Source organism: Lissotriton helveticus, chromosome 10 (assembly GCF_964261635.1).
Source record: "Lissotriton helveticus chromosome 10, aLisHel1.1, whole genome shotgun sequence".
Lineage (NCBI taxonomy): Eukaryota > Metazoa > Chordata > Amphibia > Caudata > Salamandridae > Lissotriton > Lissotriton helveticus.
Window position 1 is genome coordinate 596,630,901 of NC_136071.1, and position 20,575 is coordinate 596,651,475.

The 20,575-nt window shown below is 46.9% G+C and overlaps 1 protein-coding gene across 2 annotated transcripts in view; it reads left to right on the plus strand.

The window, feature by feature from the left end:
- The window catches only part of CLCN7 (chloride voltage-gated channel 7), a 313,583-nt gene that overhangs the window by 212,750 nt on the left and 80,258 nt on the right, over window positions 1-20,575 (plus strand). For both annotated transcript variants that reach the window (XM_078663121.1, XM_078663122.1), the window contains 3 exons: window positions 10,269-10,362; window positions 12,626-12,690; window positions 13,142-13,258. In XM_078663121.1, the coding sequence (XP_078519247.1) occupies window positions 10,269-10,362; window positions 12,626-12,690; window positions 13,142-13,258 (276 nt within the window). The remainder of the gene's footprint in view (window positions 1-10,268; window positions 10,363-12,625; window positions 12,691-13,141; window positions 13,259-20,575) is intronic.

Genomic DNA, 20,575 nt, shown 5'->3' on the forward strand with positions numbered 1-20,575 from the left:
AGGGTCTGGCGGTTGCCACGGTAAAGGGTTACCTGTCGGCGCTGTCGGCTTTTCTCTGCTTGCCTGACCAGCCTTCTCTTTTTAAGTCTCCTGTGGTCTTAAGGTTTTTGAAGGGTCTTACTAATATGTTCCCTCCTTCACCTTTCATTGTGCCTCAGTGGGACTTGAATCTTGTATTGACCTTTTTGATGGGTGCTCCCTTTGAGCCTCTCTACAAATGTCCCATGAGGCTTCTTACCCTTAAGACAGTCTTCCTGGTTGCAATAACCTCGGCAAGGAGGGTTAGTGAGCTTCAAGCTCTTAGTTCCAAGCCCCCATTCCTGACCATTCATGCTGATAGAATGGTTCTTAGGACCAGGGCTGCTTTTCTGCCTAAGGTGGTGACTCCCTTCCATCTAGGACAGTCCATTACCCTTCCTACCTTCTATCCTCCCCCTCCCCCTTCCAAGGAGGAGGAGAGACTGCACCGTCTGGACCCTAAGAGGGCGGTGTCCTTTTACTTGGACAGATCCAAGGACTTTCGTTTGGAAGACCAGCTCTTCGTTGGATTTGCTGGCTGCAAGAAAGGAAGAGCGGTCCATAAAAGAACTTTATCGAGATGGATCGTCCTCTGCATAAAGATCTGCTACTCTTTGGCCGGTAAGGAACCACCAGAGGGTATAAGGGCTCATTCAACTAGAGCTAAGTCTTCAACCTCAGCATTGGCTAGAGGTGTGCCTGTTGAGGATATTTGTAGGGCGGCAACTTGGTCTTCCCTCCACACTTTCGCGAAGCATTACTGCTTGGATTCCGAAGTGAGGAGGGACGGTCACTTTGCACGCTCTGTCCTTCAGGATTTCCTGGTCTAGAAGAGTGGACACCCTCCTCCGGGAGTGGGGACTGCTGTGGGACTCTATTCACAAGGTGAGGAATCCACACGGCAGATGTATCTATCAGAAGAACAAGTTACTTACCTTTGGTAACGCTTTTTCTGGTAGATACTATATCTGCCTGTGGATTCCTCACTGACCCACCCGCCTCCCCGTTGTCCACTCTTCTATGCCAGAGTTACTGTAATGTAATGTATATATATTTTGTTGTCATGGAAATGTTCCAATTGCTTTCCTGCTTTTGCTTAACACTGTGTGTTTTGCTTTGAGTACTGTGTACTGTGTATACTTGTATATTTCTACTGTCATTGGTCCGTCCGTGTGCCTCGATGGCACGGAAAAAAGGGCGGAACTGATGTCATCACGCCGGCGTGGGCCTATTATAGGCGTCGGTGACGTCAGCGGAGTCGCGAGCGAGGTCGTGTCTCTATGACGTCAGGAGTCCACGTCGGCGCGAGGCTACGAAAAAAGAATTTCCGAATGTTGCTGACGCAGGGGGTATTCACAAGGTGAGGAATCCACAGGCAGATATAGTATCTACCAGAAAAAGCGTTACCGAAGGTAAGTAACTTGTTCGTTAGACGGCTCTATCAGATGAACAAGTAACTTACCTTTGGTAACCCTTATCTGGTAGAGACTCTATCTAGCCACATATTCCTTACTGACTCAACCCTTCTCCCCACTCTGCGAACGGATTTCTAGGAACAGGGCTTTCCTCTTTCAGGGCCTTAGTTTTCCACCCCAGTGTTCAGTATACTTTCTAGCGTGGAAAGTTGCGAAAAGTAACTGATGTCAGCGTGCCTGGGGGACTCTTATATAGGCACAGTGAACATCATTTCTGGCGTGGACAATGCCCACAACGACACACAGAGCCAAATGGAGCCATCTACTGGTGTGCAGGGGTACTGCTCATGAAAATCTTCTGGATCCAGTCTGACCTCTGGGGATAATTCTAAGGTAAGGAATCTGTGGCTAGATTGAGCCTCTACCAGAAAAGGCGCTACCGAAGGGAAGTAACTTGTTCATCCAGTGAAATAAATTCAGCACGTTGTGACCGTGCTCTCGCCAGCAGACTGACTTAAAATGTGTCGTTTTTTTTGTGTACATAAAGGGCTGCAGTAAACTGATTGGGGAGTCCCATATATGTGTTCAGTCCAAAGTTGTGGGTTGCATTGAGACAGCTGTAGCTCTTGTTGGTAACTCTCTCCTTCAGCCCCGTTAATGTCCCTGTGCTACTCTCCTCCCATCCTGCACTGGCCATCGTAGCTAAATTATGGTTTTTCTAGTTCATATCAGAGGCTGTCATTGCATTAATTAAGCAAGTTCAGAAAGGACTGCCTGTGACCTACAAGAAGAAACCCATATTCCTGGTGACTGCACATATCTTCACAAAGTCGTGCTCTTTTCATATATCCTCTGTTTACTCGGGCAGATGATCGATCTGCAACCACAACATAGGCAGAGGTCTGTCTGGAATGGCTATACATCACTAATGAGTATTATCAGATGTTGCCTATTACCAGTCAGTCAGTCAAGAGGTCTTTATTCGATTTACATCATAAAAGACAAACACATATACATAAAAATAGCATTTTGCATATAAGATAATAAATACGTTACAATTTAAAAGCATGATAAGAAAGTATTAAATTTAAAGACAATGATGGACGAAGACACCCCATGCTACATAAAAACATCTTACTTTAAAAACACAGTACAGCGTAAAATTCATTTGCCAAGGTTGCGGGATCGGATTGACCATGCCCAACTCACAAATTTTGCTACACCGATAGCAATGGAAGGGGAGGTATCAATTTTGAGAATTCTAAACGCTTCTACAGCAGATCTGGTCCCTAATAACCGACAAACTGGTATAAGCCAAACTTTCCTGGGTAACGAATACATGGGGCAGCAGAAGAAGAGATGTTCGATATTCTCTACTGCTGTTACACAGAAGGGACATTTATCACTGCCACCAACTGTCCAAGAGTGCGTTAGCCCCCGCACGGGAAGCGAGCCCACTCGTAGTTGGTGGTACAGTTTACGATCATATGGCTTGGTGATTAAGTCCCAATAGGCTTCGTATTTAGGAACATCTTTTACAACCAAAAATTCCAGTGTCATGGTCGGACCAATGGACATAGCAGATCTCCTCTCAGTGATCCAGTGCCAGTAAATATCCTTAAGTACCTTTTTTGAAGGAAAAGTCGCACTAGCTGGATCTACCCATAGTGCCTCTAGGTTTAAGTTTTTCAGGAGTGACCTGAGGTGGCAAAACCAAGGTACCCTGTGAGACCCGTCAAGACCCCTCACATCTTTGATGGCTTCAGCAAACAAGGATAATTCCGGTGTAGTCCACAGACGCCGCCAAAACGCCAGTGGTCTAAACCGTACCACGTCTTCAATGGACTTGACACCTAGGTCTATCTGCAGGGGTAAACAGGGTGTCGATTGAGGGAGGTCAGTTGCCATTCTCAGGAACCTATTCTGAGCCACCCTCAAGGAGGAAAGATCACTATACCCCCACAGCTCGGCCCCATAGGTAGTTGCAGGAATTACCTTGGAACTATAAATTTTAACAAGCGGTGCCATGGGTTTAGTGAGGGATTTAGCATACTCCTTCAATAAGGCTCCCCCAAGTTGCCCATGTTTCAGGGTCATAAGATCCATCTGTGGTTTCCAGCTCAGATTCTCACTTAGTGTGACACCCAAGTATGTGAAGACCTCAGTTTGATCCAGGGTGGCACCACACATTGACACCTTGGCCTTCACAGGCTTGGGGCCACGCAGAACCATAAACTTGGTCTTATTAACGTTCACCTTTAACTCATGGTCGCTGCAAAAACACTCAAACCGAGCCAGGGCGGACTGCAGTCCCTGCCTCGTTTTCGAAATAATCAGAGTGTCGTCCGCGAACATGAGTAGGGGGATTTTCCTTCCTACAAGTGTGGGCGCGTCCGTTGGAAAATTTGTAAAGTACTTAGTCACCCCATTAATAAACAAAGAAAACAGGGTCGGGGCCAACACACACCCTTGTCTGACCCCCTTAGCAACTTTAAAACTGTCGGTAACTTCACCTGGGCCACCCCATCTTACTTTGGCGTAGGTATTTGTATGCAAATTAATCAGCAACACCACCAACTCCTTGGGCATACCAAGATCCAGCAGAACTTCCCATAGCTTAGACCTAGGTACAAGGTCGAAAGCTGACCTGAGGTCCACAAATGCCGCAAACAGGCCTCCCCCAAGAAGGACCACCTTCCAATATACTAGCATAAATCTAAAAACTTGCTCCAGGGTCCCCATGTGTTGCCGAAAACCCGCCTGCAGAGGGCTTAAAACATCATAGTCGGAAATCCAAGTCAGGATCCTGCCCAAAAGAAGGCTGGCCACAATTTTTTGTACTGCATCGATGAGGCTTATGGGTCGGTAATTGGCCGTTACTGAGCGGTCCCCCTTCTTGTGAATGGGGAGAATCTCCGCCCGAGCCATGATTCTGGGACTTTCGCACCCCTTGCCAGTGCATTCGCCAAGAAAACAATATATGGGACCCAGAGGTCCTGTTCCTGCTTAAACATGTCGGCTGGTATGCAGTCAGGACCTGGTGCTTTGCCTCCCGGGATAACCCTTAGCACCGCCCTCACTTCGGTAGGCGTGAAGACCAGGGCTTCTTTGGTGTTGATGTGAATCGGATATGCGGGGCTGGAGCCATTCGCTTTGAATTGGTTCCCATAATACTCAACCCATTTCCTTGGCTCAACACTATTAGCGGGGGATCTATCTTGTGGGCAATTTCCCCATTTAAGCTGCCGCCAGAATTTGATCATATTATTACTCTGGCATGCCTCCAGCAGTTCCTTCCAGCGGGTCTCATCCCAATTCTTCTTAGCAGCGGCCTGCACAACTTTATAGGTGGCCCTGCAACAACAAATTAGGGTCTGGTCTCTTGACCTTAGAGCCGCGTGAAGCGCCTTTTGTGATTCCCTACAGGCGCTATCAAACCAGGTTAGAGGCTTTTGCTTATTCTTATTCTTACTGGGGCCCATGGGTTTAATAAAAAAAGTTTTAAGATTTAAAAAGAGATCCCTGTGAAGTAGTGTAATATTATCCAGAAGGGCCGACTCCTGGATAAGCCCGCTGATTTGGGTCAGTGTATCCCTCAACATGCTTCTAATCCTTAGCAAGACCTCCTCATCCAGGGCTCGGTAAGCAAATCATCGTCCAACCCCATGGGTTCAAAACAGGTATTGAAATCACCCAGTACCACCCTATTTGTGTTCACCGGTAGTGAGCCTAGGAATCCATCCAACACCAATGCAACAGGGGAGCATTTTCCCCCTTGGACACCCCGCATATAAATATTCACAATTACCATATTTAGTCCTGAAGACGAGGTTATCCGTATGGCCAACATATCGGGGTTATCCAATGGGAGCTCCTCCACCGCTACACCCGCGTGTTGGCGCACCCAGATTGCTAGGCCACCCACTGGTCTACCCCTTGCACCCTTCGTAGCGGGTCTAGAAAAATTCAAGTACCCAGCACGAAAGATTGGCCCAAGAGCCCAGGTTTCCTGAAAGGACCAAATGTCGGAAAGATCAATAAAAGTCCCCCAATCCGGCAAGTCTAGCTTTGATTCGAGACCTGCAATATTCCAAGAACTTATCCGTAGCTTTGACAGACACAAGTTGGATGCCTCCAGCCCCACTCCTGCCAGGCCAAGAGTGGCAGAGTGTGGTGTACAAGGAGTGAGGCTAGCGTCAGGGCAAGGAAGTAAAGAACTTGCAGGCGGGACTGGAGGATGTAAATCACCTGGAATGGCTTTGTCAACATTTAAATCATCAATTAGCCCCTGTTCGGCTCCCTCAGCAGATAAGCAACAATCAACAGAAGGGAGAACTGGTATGGGGTCTGTACGAGGGCCAGATAAAGGCCAATCATATACTAATTCTGAGTGTGGGAATGATCTGGGGTTGAACATAACCTGTGGACTATCAGCATATTCCCCCAGCTGTCAATCGCACCCATCAAAACAGGATAAGATATTAAATCTGTTGGATGTTTCTAGCGGGGTGAAAGGGATCAGATGGTCCATTCTCCTATCCCCATGCACCTGTTCCAACCTCCCGGTTGGCATACCATAGTTTCTTGCAGGCACTGTATTCCACCCTAGATCTAATCTAGTGGGCAGGGATCTAATAGCCTGACCCGTATAACTGTTAATGGGTGGCATATACATATTGTGTTGTGTATCAACTAAGCCTCCTGGAAAGAAAGGGGGGCACACAAGTGATCTTGGGTAAAAGAAGGTCAAGTCATGAGGAACTATAGCACTACTCGAATTCCCCGAATACCCATTCAATATGAGTCTAACAGCCTCAGGGTCTCTAAAGTTTATGACTATAAGGTCTCCCTTTAGGTTTTTTTCCCTACTACCCAGCCAAGAGATACGCCTAACGTGTACGATCTCTCCATTGACGTAATATGGGAGTGGTCTATTTAGTCCCAGCCAATGCAATGTTTTGTTTTTTAGTTGGGAATATCCCTCCCTTTTTCCATCCTCTAGGGTCGGGACGCCAGTAAGCACGACCACAAAGGGGACAGAATCAGGGGGCAACTCAACATTGGGGCCCTGCATTTTATCTTTAGTAGGTCGACTCGGCCTGCCCTGCCCCGCATGTCGGATAGGGGGTAACAAACTATCCCCACCCCTCATGGATTCTTTGGACACCAATACAGCTGATTTTTCAGCTGTCACCAACGGGACCTGCTGGACAACTTGCTGGGGAGCTGGTACCCCCGAATGAGTGTGATCTGGGAGATTGTTAACTCCATTAGCGCCCTTAGCAGGGCCCTTGGTGACAGCCGAGGGCTAGGGCCTGAACTGGGACCTTCGATGGAGGGGCTGGCTTAGAATTAGTCTGTGAAGGCCCTGGCTCAGCTTTGTCAGCAAACAAAGACTCAAGGTTTCCCAGCCTTTGTTCCACCCTCTTCAGAATGTCCAAAATTGGTTGCAAACATAATCTAAGGAGGTGCTCAAATGGTTCACATGAGATATTGGGCATTAAATCTTTCTCTTGTGAGGGGAGGGGTGACCTTAATTCACATACTAGATCAATAGCAGACCTTGATACTGATGTGTCCAGGACCTCTATGGTTGGTGATACCATGGATTCTGAGCAATTGTACAAGGTATGGGACACTTGGTTACCATTTGGACTGGACTATATAATTAGAGCAATGCATTTTAGTTTGATTGGCTATCATAAATATTCAAATGGTGGATAGGCTCTGAATTCTAGGTCCTCAACTGCCCTTCTGGCCCCAGCTGCCATTAGCTTTGAATTACACTGACCTTTGAAACTGATTATTTCTGATTTTAATTCAAGTGAGGCTGTGCACACCAGTGTAGAGTAAAGGAGTGAATCTTGATATATCTCTCCTACTACAGTCGTTTGTTAGTTAGGGATAGACTGTAGGACTGGTGAAGAAAACCTGGTATTTGGATTTCGAGACAAGGATGTAGATTACCCTGAATGTGGAGAACCTGCCTCATCTCTTCGGAAGAGCATGAGTGCCTCCCTTGCTTCGAGCATTAACATGAAAACATCTGCCAAAGAAAAGGAGCTGCTCAGGAGCTGACTGCCTACATTATTCTTAAACACAGGTATATCATCTACCGTATCACTACCCAAAAGGATAAAACGTATTTAAGGCCCACCCTGTAACAAGATGCAAATCTGTAGTGCAGTTTCAAAACTGCAGTGATAATTGTCCTTAAATAGTTTAGTAGCAATAGTTCTTTGTATGTCCCAGTTTCCAGCTGTACAGAAAGTTACTGTTATATGGGATTCTTATTTAATCTGTATATTAGTTTGGACAGGAAGCCCTTTGTATGGTCACCAAGCAAGAGGTAAAGGAAGATAAGAGAGAATCAGTTGTTTATTGGGAAGATCTGAGTAGGTAGATCTTGATTGATTGGAAAGGAGCTGCCCTTCAACTAGAAGCAGGTATTCGTTGACAGTAGACAAGAAGGCTTTGGTTGGGAGGAGCAGGCATTGTTTGGGTGGAAAGGAGACAAGCAGCTGTTAATTGGTTGGGATAATGCAAGTGTTGATTGGTTTAGAGGGGAAAAGCAGGCTTTGGTTTAGAGGTTAGAAACTGATTTGATTTAGAGTTGAGAATGAGCATTTGTTTTGAGAGAGAAGTGTATTTATTGGGAGGCACAACTATGGAGTAGAGAAGCAGGCGCCGCTTTGGAGGAGAGAAGCGGGCGCCGCTTTGGAGGAGAGAAGCGGGCGCCGCTTTGGAGGAGAGAAGCGGGCGCCGCTTTGGAGGAGAGAAGCGGGCGCCGCTTTGGAGGAGAGAAGCGGGCGCCGCTTTGGAGGAGAGAAGCGGGCGCCGCTTTGGAGGAGAGAAGCGGGCGCCGCTTTGGAGGAGAGAAGCGGGCGCCGCTTTGGAGGAGAGAAGCGGGCGCCGCTTTGGAGGAGAGAAGCGGGCGCCGCTTTGGAGGAGAGAAGCGGGCGCCGCTTTCGAGGAGAGAAGCGGGCGCCGCTTTGGAGGAGAGAAGCGGGCGCCTCTTTGGAGGTGAGAAGCGGGCGCCACTTTGGAGGAGAGAAGCGGGCGCCGCTTTGGAGGAGAGAAGCGGGCGCCGCCGCTTGGAGGAGAGAAGCGGGTGCCGCCGCTTGGAGGAGAGAAGCGGGTGCCGCCGCTTGGAGGAGAGAAGTGGGCGCCGCCGCTTGGAGGAGAGAAGTGGGCGCCGCCGCTTGGAGGAGAGAAGTCGGCGCCGCCGCCGCTTGGAGGAGAGAAGTCGGCGCCGCCGCTTGGAGGAGAGAAGCCGGCACCGCCTGGAGGGGAGATGCCGGCACCGCTTGGAGGGGAGAAGCCGGCACCGCTTGGAGGGTAGAAGCCGGCGCCGCTTGGAGGGGAGAAGCCGGCGCCGCTTGGAGGGGAGAAGCCGGCACCGCTTGGAGGGGAGAAGCCGGCACCGCTTGGAGGGGAGAAGCCGGCACCGCTTGGAGGGGAGAAGCCGGCACCGCTTGGAGGGGAGAAGCCGGCACCGCTTGGAGGGGAGAAGCCGGCACCGCTTGGAGGGGAGAAGCCGGCACCGCTTGGAGGGGAGAAGCCGGCACCGCTTGGAGGGGAGAAGCCGGCACCGCTTGAAGGGGAGATGCCGGCACCGCTTGGAGGGGGTGGCCGGCACCCCTTGGAGGGGAGAAGCCGGCACCGCTTGGAGGAGAGAAGGGGGCGCCGCTTTGGAGGAGAGAAGCAGGCACCACTTGGAGGTGAGAAGCAGGTGTTGGCATGGAGGAGAGAAGCATTCATTAGGTGGGAAGAGAAGCATTCATTAGGTGGGAAGAGAGAAGCATTCATTAGGTGGGAAGAGAGAAGCAGCCATTAGTTGGTTTTGTGGGATGCTGGTGACGATTGTTTAGGGAGAAACAGATGCTGGGTGGTTGACTGGACATGAATAAACATGCATTCGGTGATTGTTTGGGAGAGGGAGGTGCAAATATTGGGAAGTTGGTTGCTTCGAGAGAAGCATGCATGGCTGGATGGAGGGAAGCTCTTGTTTGCAAGGAAAGAAGCTGGCGTTGATTGAGTGTGGAGAAGCAGCCTTGGTGGTTTTAAGGGAGAAATTGCATGGATTGGTTAGGTGGGCGAGCGGGGGGATTAGCAAGCCTTAATTCTTTGGGAGGGGAGAAGCAGGTGTTGGGTGGTTGGGGTAGGCGAAACAATCAGTGGCTGTCTGGGATGGGAGAATCTGATATTAGTTGGGAGGATTGAAGCAGGAGCTGTGTTGTAGGGAGGAGGCAAGGAGGTGTTGATTGATTGGTCAGAAAGAAAATGTGAGATGATTCAAAAGGAAAATGCAGGCAATGGTTTGGGAAAGAAACAGATGTTGGCTGGGAGGTAAGAAACACCTGGCTAGGAGAAGGAGGCAGATATTGGATGAGAGAACAGTCGCTGGCATTTGTTGGGCGCAAGGGAGCTTTCATTTGTTGGAAGTAGAGTTGCTGGTGTTTATTGGGAGGTTAGGATACAAATGTTTTATGAGACATTGCAATGAAGCCAAACTTGAGGGGACTTAAATTAGAGTTTGGTTTCAAGTAGGACAATACATGTGCTTTAAATGTATGTTTATAAAGAATAGTCATGTGTCTAACATCAAAAGAAATATGAATAAGGAAACCACAGTGTGAAAATGATATCAGGTGACATGGAAACCACAAATTATAGGAGTTACTTGCAGGACAGGTTAGGGCCTGGAAAGGTGATTTGTGGGTAATTTGTTTTCTTGCACTCGCCAACTAATTTCTTTCCATCTGGTGATTAGTGTTACAGTATGCATTGAGGACAAAGCTGACATTCTCCTTACCCAGCTCTCTCTTCTTTCAGATCTTTGAGTACTTTCGCAGAGACACAGAAAAGAGGGATTTTGTATCGGCTGGAGCCGCTGCTGGTGTCTCAGCTGCTTTTGGCGCTCCTGTGGGTAAGAATATGATGCTTCTGTTTATTCAGCTGCTAAGCTGCTTGAAAATAATATGAGCCTCTTATAAATATGCAGGAGGTGAAGCTAACTGCATATTTAAGTTGTCTCTGCAAATGTGTTCTGCCTCAAATCTGCAGCCACTGTATCATGTGAAAGATTATTCCATGCCTGTTATAGCACCATCCCAAAAAATCTTCAGTATACTCCGCCCTTTTGATCTGTTAATAAAATGGGGAACTTTGGCACTGTACAGACCACCATGTCTGCAACAGCTGGTATCACAATTACTGAAGGAGTACGAGAATTTAGAACAAAAGATGTTGACTGAAGAATCTCATCCACAACTTAACTCCGAATAGGCTTCTCATCATCATAATCTTCAACGGTGGCGTTTTTCTGGGAGCTAACTACAACGGTTATGTTAGAGTGGCTGTTCACCTGTTTTGGACATTGTTAATGACATTCATTTGAGAGCACACCACGACATCTCTGCTCGCCATTCACACTGTGGGTAATAGCAGCAAAGTGGTGGAACAGGCTCCTGCATAGAATTGGGTCCTTTATATCAGGAGACACATCTTTATGTGAGATGTGAGTTCCCTCTTTAGGGTCTTATCAGTCAACCCTAAGGAGGGAACTCACATTTGACTACCAGGGTACTTTATGGCCCCATTGGTACATTTACCTGTAAAGGTTTTTAATCTGATAGGGCGGTCCAGTTATTAAAAGTAGTTGGTGGCCTCCCTGGCCAGTTTGAACACACATCATCACACATGAGATACCATCCCAACTAGACTCTACCTTGCATTCATCATACCAATAAAAGATCTCCGCCAAAGTGACCTTTCTGGGGACCCATTGGGCATTGCAGCGCCGGCCCGAAAAGGAGTAATAGCCCCATGATGAAGCATGACATCCCTTTGTGATGTGTGAGGGCAACATGAAACAGTCCTGCTGAGTGCCACCGTACATATGCGCGAGTCCTGCACAACCTGTCGATATCTCCTCTTTCTCTCTAGAAACAGTAGCCCTAATATTTGTTTGAGACATTATCCAAGGAGCACAGGCACTGGACTGCTCCTCCAGCTCCTAGCCCCCCACCTCCTCTCTCTAGGAAATCCTTTGATACAGACTTTGAGCGCCACCATTTTAAATGCCCATCTCCTCTTGGCTGAGTTCCTCCCAAACCAAGCTGCTGCAGTAAATTTTGGCTCACAGTCAAGGTTTCCACAGACCTAAAGACCTTCAATACTGACTATAAGACTCTGCACTAAACTTTCCATGTCACGAGTGGGGCATCATTTGTTTTTATTATGTATCTATCTTTCTTAGATCTACAGTTTTCTAATGTAGCTCTTGAGCATTTTAAAGATGATGTTTAGAGTAAAATTGTTAATCAGTGTTTGAAACCAACAGAGGGAGAGAGACAGCATCTGCTCATGATCAAGAGACCTCTCAACATCTTGTGGACAAATATGCTTTCACATGTAAGGGAAGCCTACTCATCAGAACTCCCAGGATATTGACACGGGACTGCCAACTTCCACAATCAACAATGCTTGCTTGTAGGTGATCTTTATCCAGCCCAGGGCTGCCAATATTTCTGTGCTACTTTCCTAGCTTGAAGGTCACCGCATCTGGCTGTTTCTTGGTGGGACTGTATTACAGTATTACCTCCGAGGAGACTGAAAAGCAGTTTCAAAGATTATGACCAAAGTCAATTCTCAGGACCCACATGAGGATGTAGAAGATCTGAATACAACCAGGGATATCTGGTGGCCTGTCTGGTGGTAGTGAGAGTATTAAGCTGTGGTTCTGGTTCTGGCAGAGTGCCAGGTGGCACTGAAGGCACGTTTATTAGGCCAACCTGCTGGCAGAGCACTCTTTCACATTGCTTCATCTGCTAGGGAGCCTTCGGGATTCATGACAAGAATGGAGCTGGTTGCATTCTCCTACAAGTTGATTGTCATATGAGGGAATGTACTTGTGAAAGGACATGCTGGTATTTTTGGCACAGAGAGAGTTGTGGTTAAAAAGTTCCCAATGGGATCATTGGTATGCATGTGACCATGATGGATTTTTCTTGGTAAGGGACTATCGTTTGAAGGTCAGCTGTTGAATTGTTTGTGCAAAACAGATGTGGGGTTTGGAGCTCTTGTCAGCTGGCAGTTGTATTGTCACAAAATGTTTGTATCACCCTTGGTAAAATTGGATTTCTTCCAGAAAAATAGCCTTGTTTCTTTTTTTTTTTAATCTCTTGCAGGTGGTGTCTTGTTCAGTTTGGAAGAAGGAGCTTCTTTTTGGAACCAGATGCTCACATGGAGAATTGTAAGTGCCTGCTGCTCTGTTGTAGTGCTAAGGCACTAATACTACAGTGGAGCTGATACACACCCGGATAGAGCTATATCTCAGCTGCCTGTATGATTGTGAGAGAATCAGATTTAGAAGACGAGGTTACATGTTACAACTGTATTACACAGCAAAAGCATGGGGATGTGCTAGAGTGGTCTGGGATGCATGCTTTGTTGGTTGTATGACCTGGGCTGCTTGTCCATAGTGCCCTCCATTTTATTTTGTCATTATAATTGGAGCTGGCTGTTTGAACTGGGCATCTCCCCTTTCTTGGGTTATCTGTGCACCATAAAACACAGTGCTGTGTTGGCTTGGTTGCCTGATGGCTGGATTGTCTCGTCTGCTTTTTCTCAATAGTTGTATTGCATATTTTATGATGTTAGTGTGTTTTGTAACCTTCGCTCATGTGTGTATATTCTCTTTCAAGTTTTTTGCCTCCATGATTTCCACCTTCACTCTGAACTTCATCTTGAGCATCTACAATAAAAAGCCAGGCGATCTCTCCAATCCAGGTCTTGTCAACTTTGGGAGGTTTGGATCAGAGGTAAGATCACCCTGTTTAATCCAAGGTAATCAACCTGTTCAAGTTATACATAAAAAAGGTCCTGACTCAATTATAGATCTGAATTCTGTAGCCTTGTGAAATCCCATTTTGAGTTGCAATGGATGCAATTGTGATCTTTGTTATTTTTCAGATATTGCCACACGTTGATGTCCTCTGCACATCTTTTTGGGACAGTAACCATCCTAGATCTAGACACAGGGCTTGATCTTGTATCTATCTTTCTTCCATTGCTGACCTAGTGGTGGCAGAGCAACAATGGGCACTAAGATAGATATAGGGGATCCCTAACTGTATTTGAGCATGAGTATTTTCTTGCTGATGTGGGCTGGCCCATACCACACACGAAGGGCTCAACGACCTGTTAACTTTTTAAAGGGCATCTTTCAGTAGTTCATGTTTCCTAGGCTGGCGTACATTGCAGTGGAGTATACCTTCCATTTGCCATCTCCTTGTGAAGACTGTAGGCCTTGGAGTATTCATTATGATGTACCAGAGTCTGCAGCTCACATGGGAAGAGTTGCCCAATATCTGGCACTACAGTAGAGCCCATTCCTAAATGTGTTTCCTTTAACTCAAAACGGATGCACTTTTCTGACAGAATATATTCCTTTCATAAAAGTTTCTATGAAAGGCCATCTCGAGTATTATCTCACCTTTGCTTCAAGGAAGGTGGTCCAGCTGCAGTGCAGGCTCCACTTAAGGTTTGCATTAGGGTTCCATTTCCAAGATGCTTCAACTTCTTGGGCAGGAGTTGGTTTTTGGTAGTTTCACAAGCTTACACGAATATTCACATTTGTCAGGCATGAACATTCCAGCATCATATCTCCATGATTCCCCAACCCTCACATTTACTTGTACAAAATTGGGCTCTGTGCTGATGTATATGGTGGCATTGTCTCAGGCAAAGCTTAACCTGTATGAAACCAGGACATACAACTCTTTCATTCCCCCCACCCCAATGCCCTGGCCTCCTACCCTTTTCAGTGAAGTCTGTTTATGATGCTGGAAGTATATGTTTTGCATCCACTAAAATGTACATCTTTTTAATTTGCTTCATTCATATGAAGTGTTAAAATGTTGCTTGGTTCTTTTAATAGTCTTGAAGTCTATGGTGCTGTGAGCCCACTTGATATTTTCTGGTCTCTGGTATTGTTATGTAGATGGCGATCTTGCTTTCATAATTCATGCACTCACTTCTTATCCCTGCTGTGTGTAATTGTTAGCACTTTAATACAGTCTCTCCTCTATTACAGTCTTAATACCAAGGCTGCCCTCAATATTCAGCTTCAAGTCTTAGTATAATCCTTGTGGCACACATCACCTTTGTTTAACCTCTCTTACCCTAATGATTAGTTTTGAGATGAATATACACTTCTTGTAAGCTTGTCAAAATGTAACAAACCATATTTATAGTTTGCTAAATCCCATATGGTTTTTAAACCTTTTATTTGATTAGTTTATAAACTCCTATAAATGCCATTCATTTGACAAACTATAGTTGATCATTTTGAGTACACCAAATTGATATAGTATGAAGTAGAAGGTTATATTCTGTGGTTTCAAATTAGACTAGTGAGGGTCTACTGATATTTGCCTCTGAGAATGGAATAACCTGGGGTCACGAGAGTCCTGATGTTTGAAGGGCAGCATCTTGTTGGTCTCATGCAGACGGGACCATGCCTAGGGAGGACCAGCAGCCTTGAATCTCAGTGCTATTTTGTACATTCATTTAATACTTTGAGCGTATTTGCTTTTGGACACAACATTCTGCACGACCATATGATGATGCGACTCTGAATAGAAAAATGCTTGATATAGCACTTCAGAAAAAGGGATCGTCATATTCTCACATGCATGAGGCATACCGTCGTAGACTCACCCAGGTGACCAGAAACAGTGTCCTTTAGACACTAAGATGTGCTGGAATATAGAGTTGCTCACCTGGAATATTTGTAGCTTTAATGGTTTTGCTAAAAGACACTGGGTGCGCACATACCTTAGACACCAATCCTTCCAGATAGCAGTCCTCCAGGAAACACATCTCACAGATGAGGAGGAGGGCAAGGTCCAGAAAAGATGCAGGGGGGCAACTCTTGTCCTCTGCTTACTAAGCCCATGCATGTGGTGTATTGATCTGGATGGCAGCCCGATCCCTTTCCAGCACCACTTTTCTAAATCAAATGTGATGTGACATTGTTCACTGCGCCTATATAGGCGCCACCCCGACATGCTTCCATCAGTTCTTTTCTTTCCTCGCCTGTCAGCTTAGATCCTGGGAGAGCTACCCCTTAGTCACTTTATAACTGCTTTTTTCGACCTTTTGTCAAATTCTTTTTGAGGTCTTACCTTCTGGTGTGGCAGAAATATCATCTAAGAAGGCCGGCTTCAAGCCGTGCAGCACCTGTCACAGGCAGATGTCAGTGACAGACCCACAACTTCTTTGCCTCTGGTGCCTCGAAAGAGACCATGATCCATGCCCTGTGGGATACAGTTGTGCAGTTGCTGCCATCTGTCCTGGAGAAGGCCCTGGGCGGTACTTTCTCAGGCTGTTGCCAATGTGAGAGATACAGTGAAGTTCAGAATACGATATGGCCTGGACACTTCTGACTCACTAGGTAGTGCGGTTTCATCAACGGTGCCCTTATGGCACCACACCTGGTTGAGAACGACTGGCTTTTCTAGGGATGTCCAATCATGCCGTATGGACAAGCCCTTTGATGTTTTCCTCCTCTTTGGAGACTAGGTGGATTCTGTGCTAGAGAGATTTAAGGGAGCGAGATTTAAGGACAGAAAGGCTATGGCCCGGTCATTGGGCCTATCTATGGCCCCTCGTCACTCCCAATCTGCATTTCCCTCATTTTGTGACTACCTCTACCCCCATGCCACCATCTTACGAATGGTTGACAGAATACCATTTGTCTCTTCCAGGAAGTCGTGGCTTTCTTGGCCAAGGGAGCCATAGATAGAGTACAGACGCCAGAAGTGGGTAGTGGTTGCTTTCCCGCTATTTCTTAATGCTGAAAAAAGATGAAGGCCTTTGTCCTATCCAAGATCTATGCCCTTTGAATTACTTCCTCAAGAAGGAGAAGTTCAAAATGCTGACAAGTCGAGTAGGATGAGGGCTGCAGAGTGTCCTTGGTCCAGGAGGGTGCGGATGTAGTTTGTGGCGGCGTGTAGGGCATTCTCGGTGCTGTGGTTGCTTTGGAATCCGGATTGGGACAGGTTGAGGGTGGCGTTCTCTTCGATGAATTGAGTTAGTTCCCTGCTGACTGTTTTCTCTGCAACTTTGGCTGCGAAGGGTAGGAGCGAGATGGGCGGGTAGTTCTTGAGGTCGGTGGGGTCAGCTGTGGGCTTCTTGAACAGGGGCCTGCTTCTGTGCGTTTCCAGTTGTCGGGGAAGATGCCTGTTTTGAAGGTGGTGTTGATGGTGCGTTGGAGTTCGGGTGGGATGGCGGTCGCGGCTCTGTGGTAGATGTGAGGAGGGCAGGGGTCGGTGGGGGCCCCTGAGTGGATGCCTTTCATGGTTGAGGCTGTGTATTTGGTCGTGATCGGTGTCCAGCTGAAGATGGTGGTCTTGCTGGTGCCTTTGGAGGGCGGGGGACCGGCTTTGGCTTCTGGTGGATGGTCGACGAAGTTGTCGTAGAGGGTTTTGATCTTGATGGAAGGCTCCCTACCTCGCCATTAATTCTGACAAACTGGTGCTTCACACACGAGCCTCTTTTCCTCCAAGAGTGGTCACTCCATTTTTTATGTAGGACAATCCATCACCAGAAGAGCAGCAACTCCACTGTTTGGACCCAAAAAGAGTATTGTTGTTCTACTTTGACTGCACATGAGTTTCAAGTGGAAGACCAACTCTTCGTGGGGTATGTTGGAGTAAAGAAAAGACGAGTCATGCCAAAGTGGACCAACTCCTGATGAAGCAAGCTCTGCATCAAAATCTGCTAAACACTGGCCAAAAAGCCACCCCTTGAGAGTTTAGGCGCTCATTCCACCACAGCAAAAGCTGTGATCACTGCGTTAGTGTGCAAAGTTCTGGTCCTGGATATCTGCTGTGCAGCAGCGTAGGCATCATTGCACATGTTTACCAAACATTACTCTCTGGTCAGCTGGGCCCATAGAGATGAGCATTTTGTTCGTTCAGTCCTGCAAGACTTCCTCATCTGAAATTGGTCCACAGACCCATCTCCGGGGAGGTATTGCTTGAGTATCTATTCTAAGGTAACAAATCTACGGCTAGAAGTCTCTTTAGATTAACAAGTTATTCACCTTTAAATGCCATATCTGGTAGGGACTCTGTTTAGCTGCAGATTTGTTACCCAACCACCCATCCTCCCCGCTCTGCAAATAGATTTCTAGGGACAGAGTTTTCCCCTTTCACGGCCCTAATTTTCCAAACCAGTGGTCAGTGTACTTCGTGTCTCCGCGTTTCTAGCGTGAAAATTTGCAAAAAGTAACTGATGTCAGCGCACCTGGGTGGCGCCTATATATGCACCACAAACGTCCCTTCTGGCGCAGATGACGTCACACTGAGCCAAACGATGGCACCTACCAGTGCGCAGGGATACTGCTCATGAAAAAATTCCATATCCAGTCTGACACCTGGGAATATTTCTAAGGTAAGGAATAAGCGGCTAGATAGTCTTTCCCAGATAAGTCATTACCGAAGGTAAGTAACTTATTTGTATGGTCAGGCTGAGATATGTCTAGTAAATATATATGCTCCATATACAGATGACAGAACTTCTTTCTGGAACCTATCGGATTTGATAATACCTTACATTGATGTTCCTTTGATGTGGACCCAGAACTTTAACTGCAGAATAGATGGTAATATAGATAGACATCTGCATTCATACTAAACCTGATATGATAGAAATGCTAACTGACATTATGGACAGTGTAGACTGAATAGGTGTCTGGAGAGCACTTCAACCTCTTAGAGAGTACTTCTGTTTTTCCACCAGACAACACACATTGCAAGCTATATCATGTGTTGGTCTCGTGCAATTTGACAATAAAAATTCAGGTGGCACAATATTTTGAACGGTTTTTTTCTGATCACTCGCCATTCCTGATAGAGTACAACAGGACTGACACTTAGCAATGTACTCCCATGGCTCTTACATTCAGAAGCTCTTAGGGATTCAGCATTTCAACGTGAATTAAAAACGACCATAGCCACATATATAGAACTCAATTGGGGTTGACTGATAGCAGGGCAAATGTGAGGAACTAAAAGGGCTCCTAACTGGAGAATGTATGAGTAAGATGTATGATACCTGCCAACAATTACAGCATAATGTGCGTCTGCAAGGACAGCTAAAATGAACATAAAGACAGATTATCCGACCGACAGGTCAGACCTCACTGTAGCCAAATGTAAGGTAGGGAGAAACCTGGGATGCCCTGGATACATTTACCCAGGGAGGCTACGGGCAGAGGCTGCAGAAGGAATGAGACCAGTAAAGGAGGCTTCTGGCCAACTATTGAAGAGGAATAGGCCTTTCCCCCTACTACTGCCACTGAACAGACCAAATGGGACCAAACCAGGGACAAGTCAGCATAAACCACACCCTCTCACAGTAACTGGCAGTGGTGTACATATGCCTGCCCCAACCTCATGATTTATCAGTGCAAGAGTTTCTGAATGGCGTCATGACTCTCAGGCTCGCAGACACCAAGCTGCTGAGTTAGAACAGGACTTTACAAAATAGGAACTGATACAGTCCATTCAAGGAATGTTGAGTGACAAAATGCCGGGTGCAGACTGTTTCCTCCAGAAATTTATCAGACATTTCATGTGCAACTCCCAGAAAAGCTGTTTGAGGCTTATGTTGAGGCCAGATTGTTGGAGGGATTCTGGGTCACTATGTGGAAGGAGTTTCAAAGGGGTGTGCAGTTTCTAGGGAAAGGAGGAAGGGAAAGGCAGGTCTTTCTTTGTGATGCCCTCACACCCCCCCCCGAGGATGCCATGCTTCATCATTGGGCCTTGCTCCTCGTCGGGCAGGCGCTGCAATGCCTGACTGGCACCCGTAAACAGGGCTCTTTGGCGGAGATCTTTTTAAGGAGCCGGTGGGTGTGTGCGGGTGTGAGGGCTGGATAGTGCACTGGGCTAATGAGATAAAATAAGTCTAGAGTGGTCCTACTGTAATGTATTTTATTCCTGTGGTAGCTCTAGCCTAATTAAAATATGGGTAAGCCCCTGTTAAGGTGTAATGTTCCTACAGGGCTAAAGCAGTGTGAACGGTCGACATGTTTCGTGCCTATTGAGCCCCTAACAGGTCTAGTGGCACTTCTTCAGGACCATATGTGAAATTGCGCAGTTAGTGTGCACTACCATGGGGCTGGTTTGATCAATTATAGTAAGGTAGCCAGACCCAGTAGTGGACCCCAGTTGGAATTTGTCCTGGGGTGTGAAAGACCTAGAGGAAATGGGGGGGAGGGGGGGGAGACAATAAAAAGGAAAAAAACTAGGACATTTGAGACACTGCAGACAAATGAAATTACTTTTTTGTGGGTAGAATTTGACAGGCTCCATTGGTGGCTAGGTGAACCTCACGTCGTGCATTGGCGCACATGGTGGAAGGTGATGGGCGGCCTGGGGGTGTCGACAGAAACAGTGGTGCTGCACCAGGGCTAGTGAGGTAGAGGAGTTTAGTGAGCGCCTCGCTCTACAGATGGCCGTATAACAATTACAGGCGCCATAGGTTGTTGTGCCGGTAGCATGACTATCGAGTGCCCGGTACTCGGGGGTGCAGATTAATGTGCTACTGTCGGTGAAGTCATTGGTAGATTGACAACTTGTACATAGGATAGTTCAGGGTTAAATTTGATGTCGGTAAGTACAAGAATTTTAAATACACACTGGCCGCGCAGCAGGCGTGATGTCAAGTGGCTACATAGAGCGTCTGAAGAGTAATGTTCAGTCCTTGTTCATATTAAGCTAACTGTTGGGATCAAACCGGGCGCCGTATGGTAGCAAGCGTAATGCCTGTAAGGTCGCCGGAATATCTTAATAAAGTGCAGAAAGTAACTCATAAAAGCAGTAGTGATTGCGTTTAAGTTACGTGACAATACGTTGACAATACACAACAAACAACTGCAGCTACAGACTTATTCATTAAGGTGCGCATAATGGCAGCCAATACCCTCGATGGCACGTGAGACTCACCCGAGTTAAGGATGGTCAAAGGCTGATGGGGAAAGGCAGAGCACTTAGTTGCTTGCGTTGCAGTGGACTAGACAAATGGAGGCACATTAGCTGTATGTACCGGTCTTACCGTGATGGTGGTGG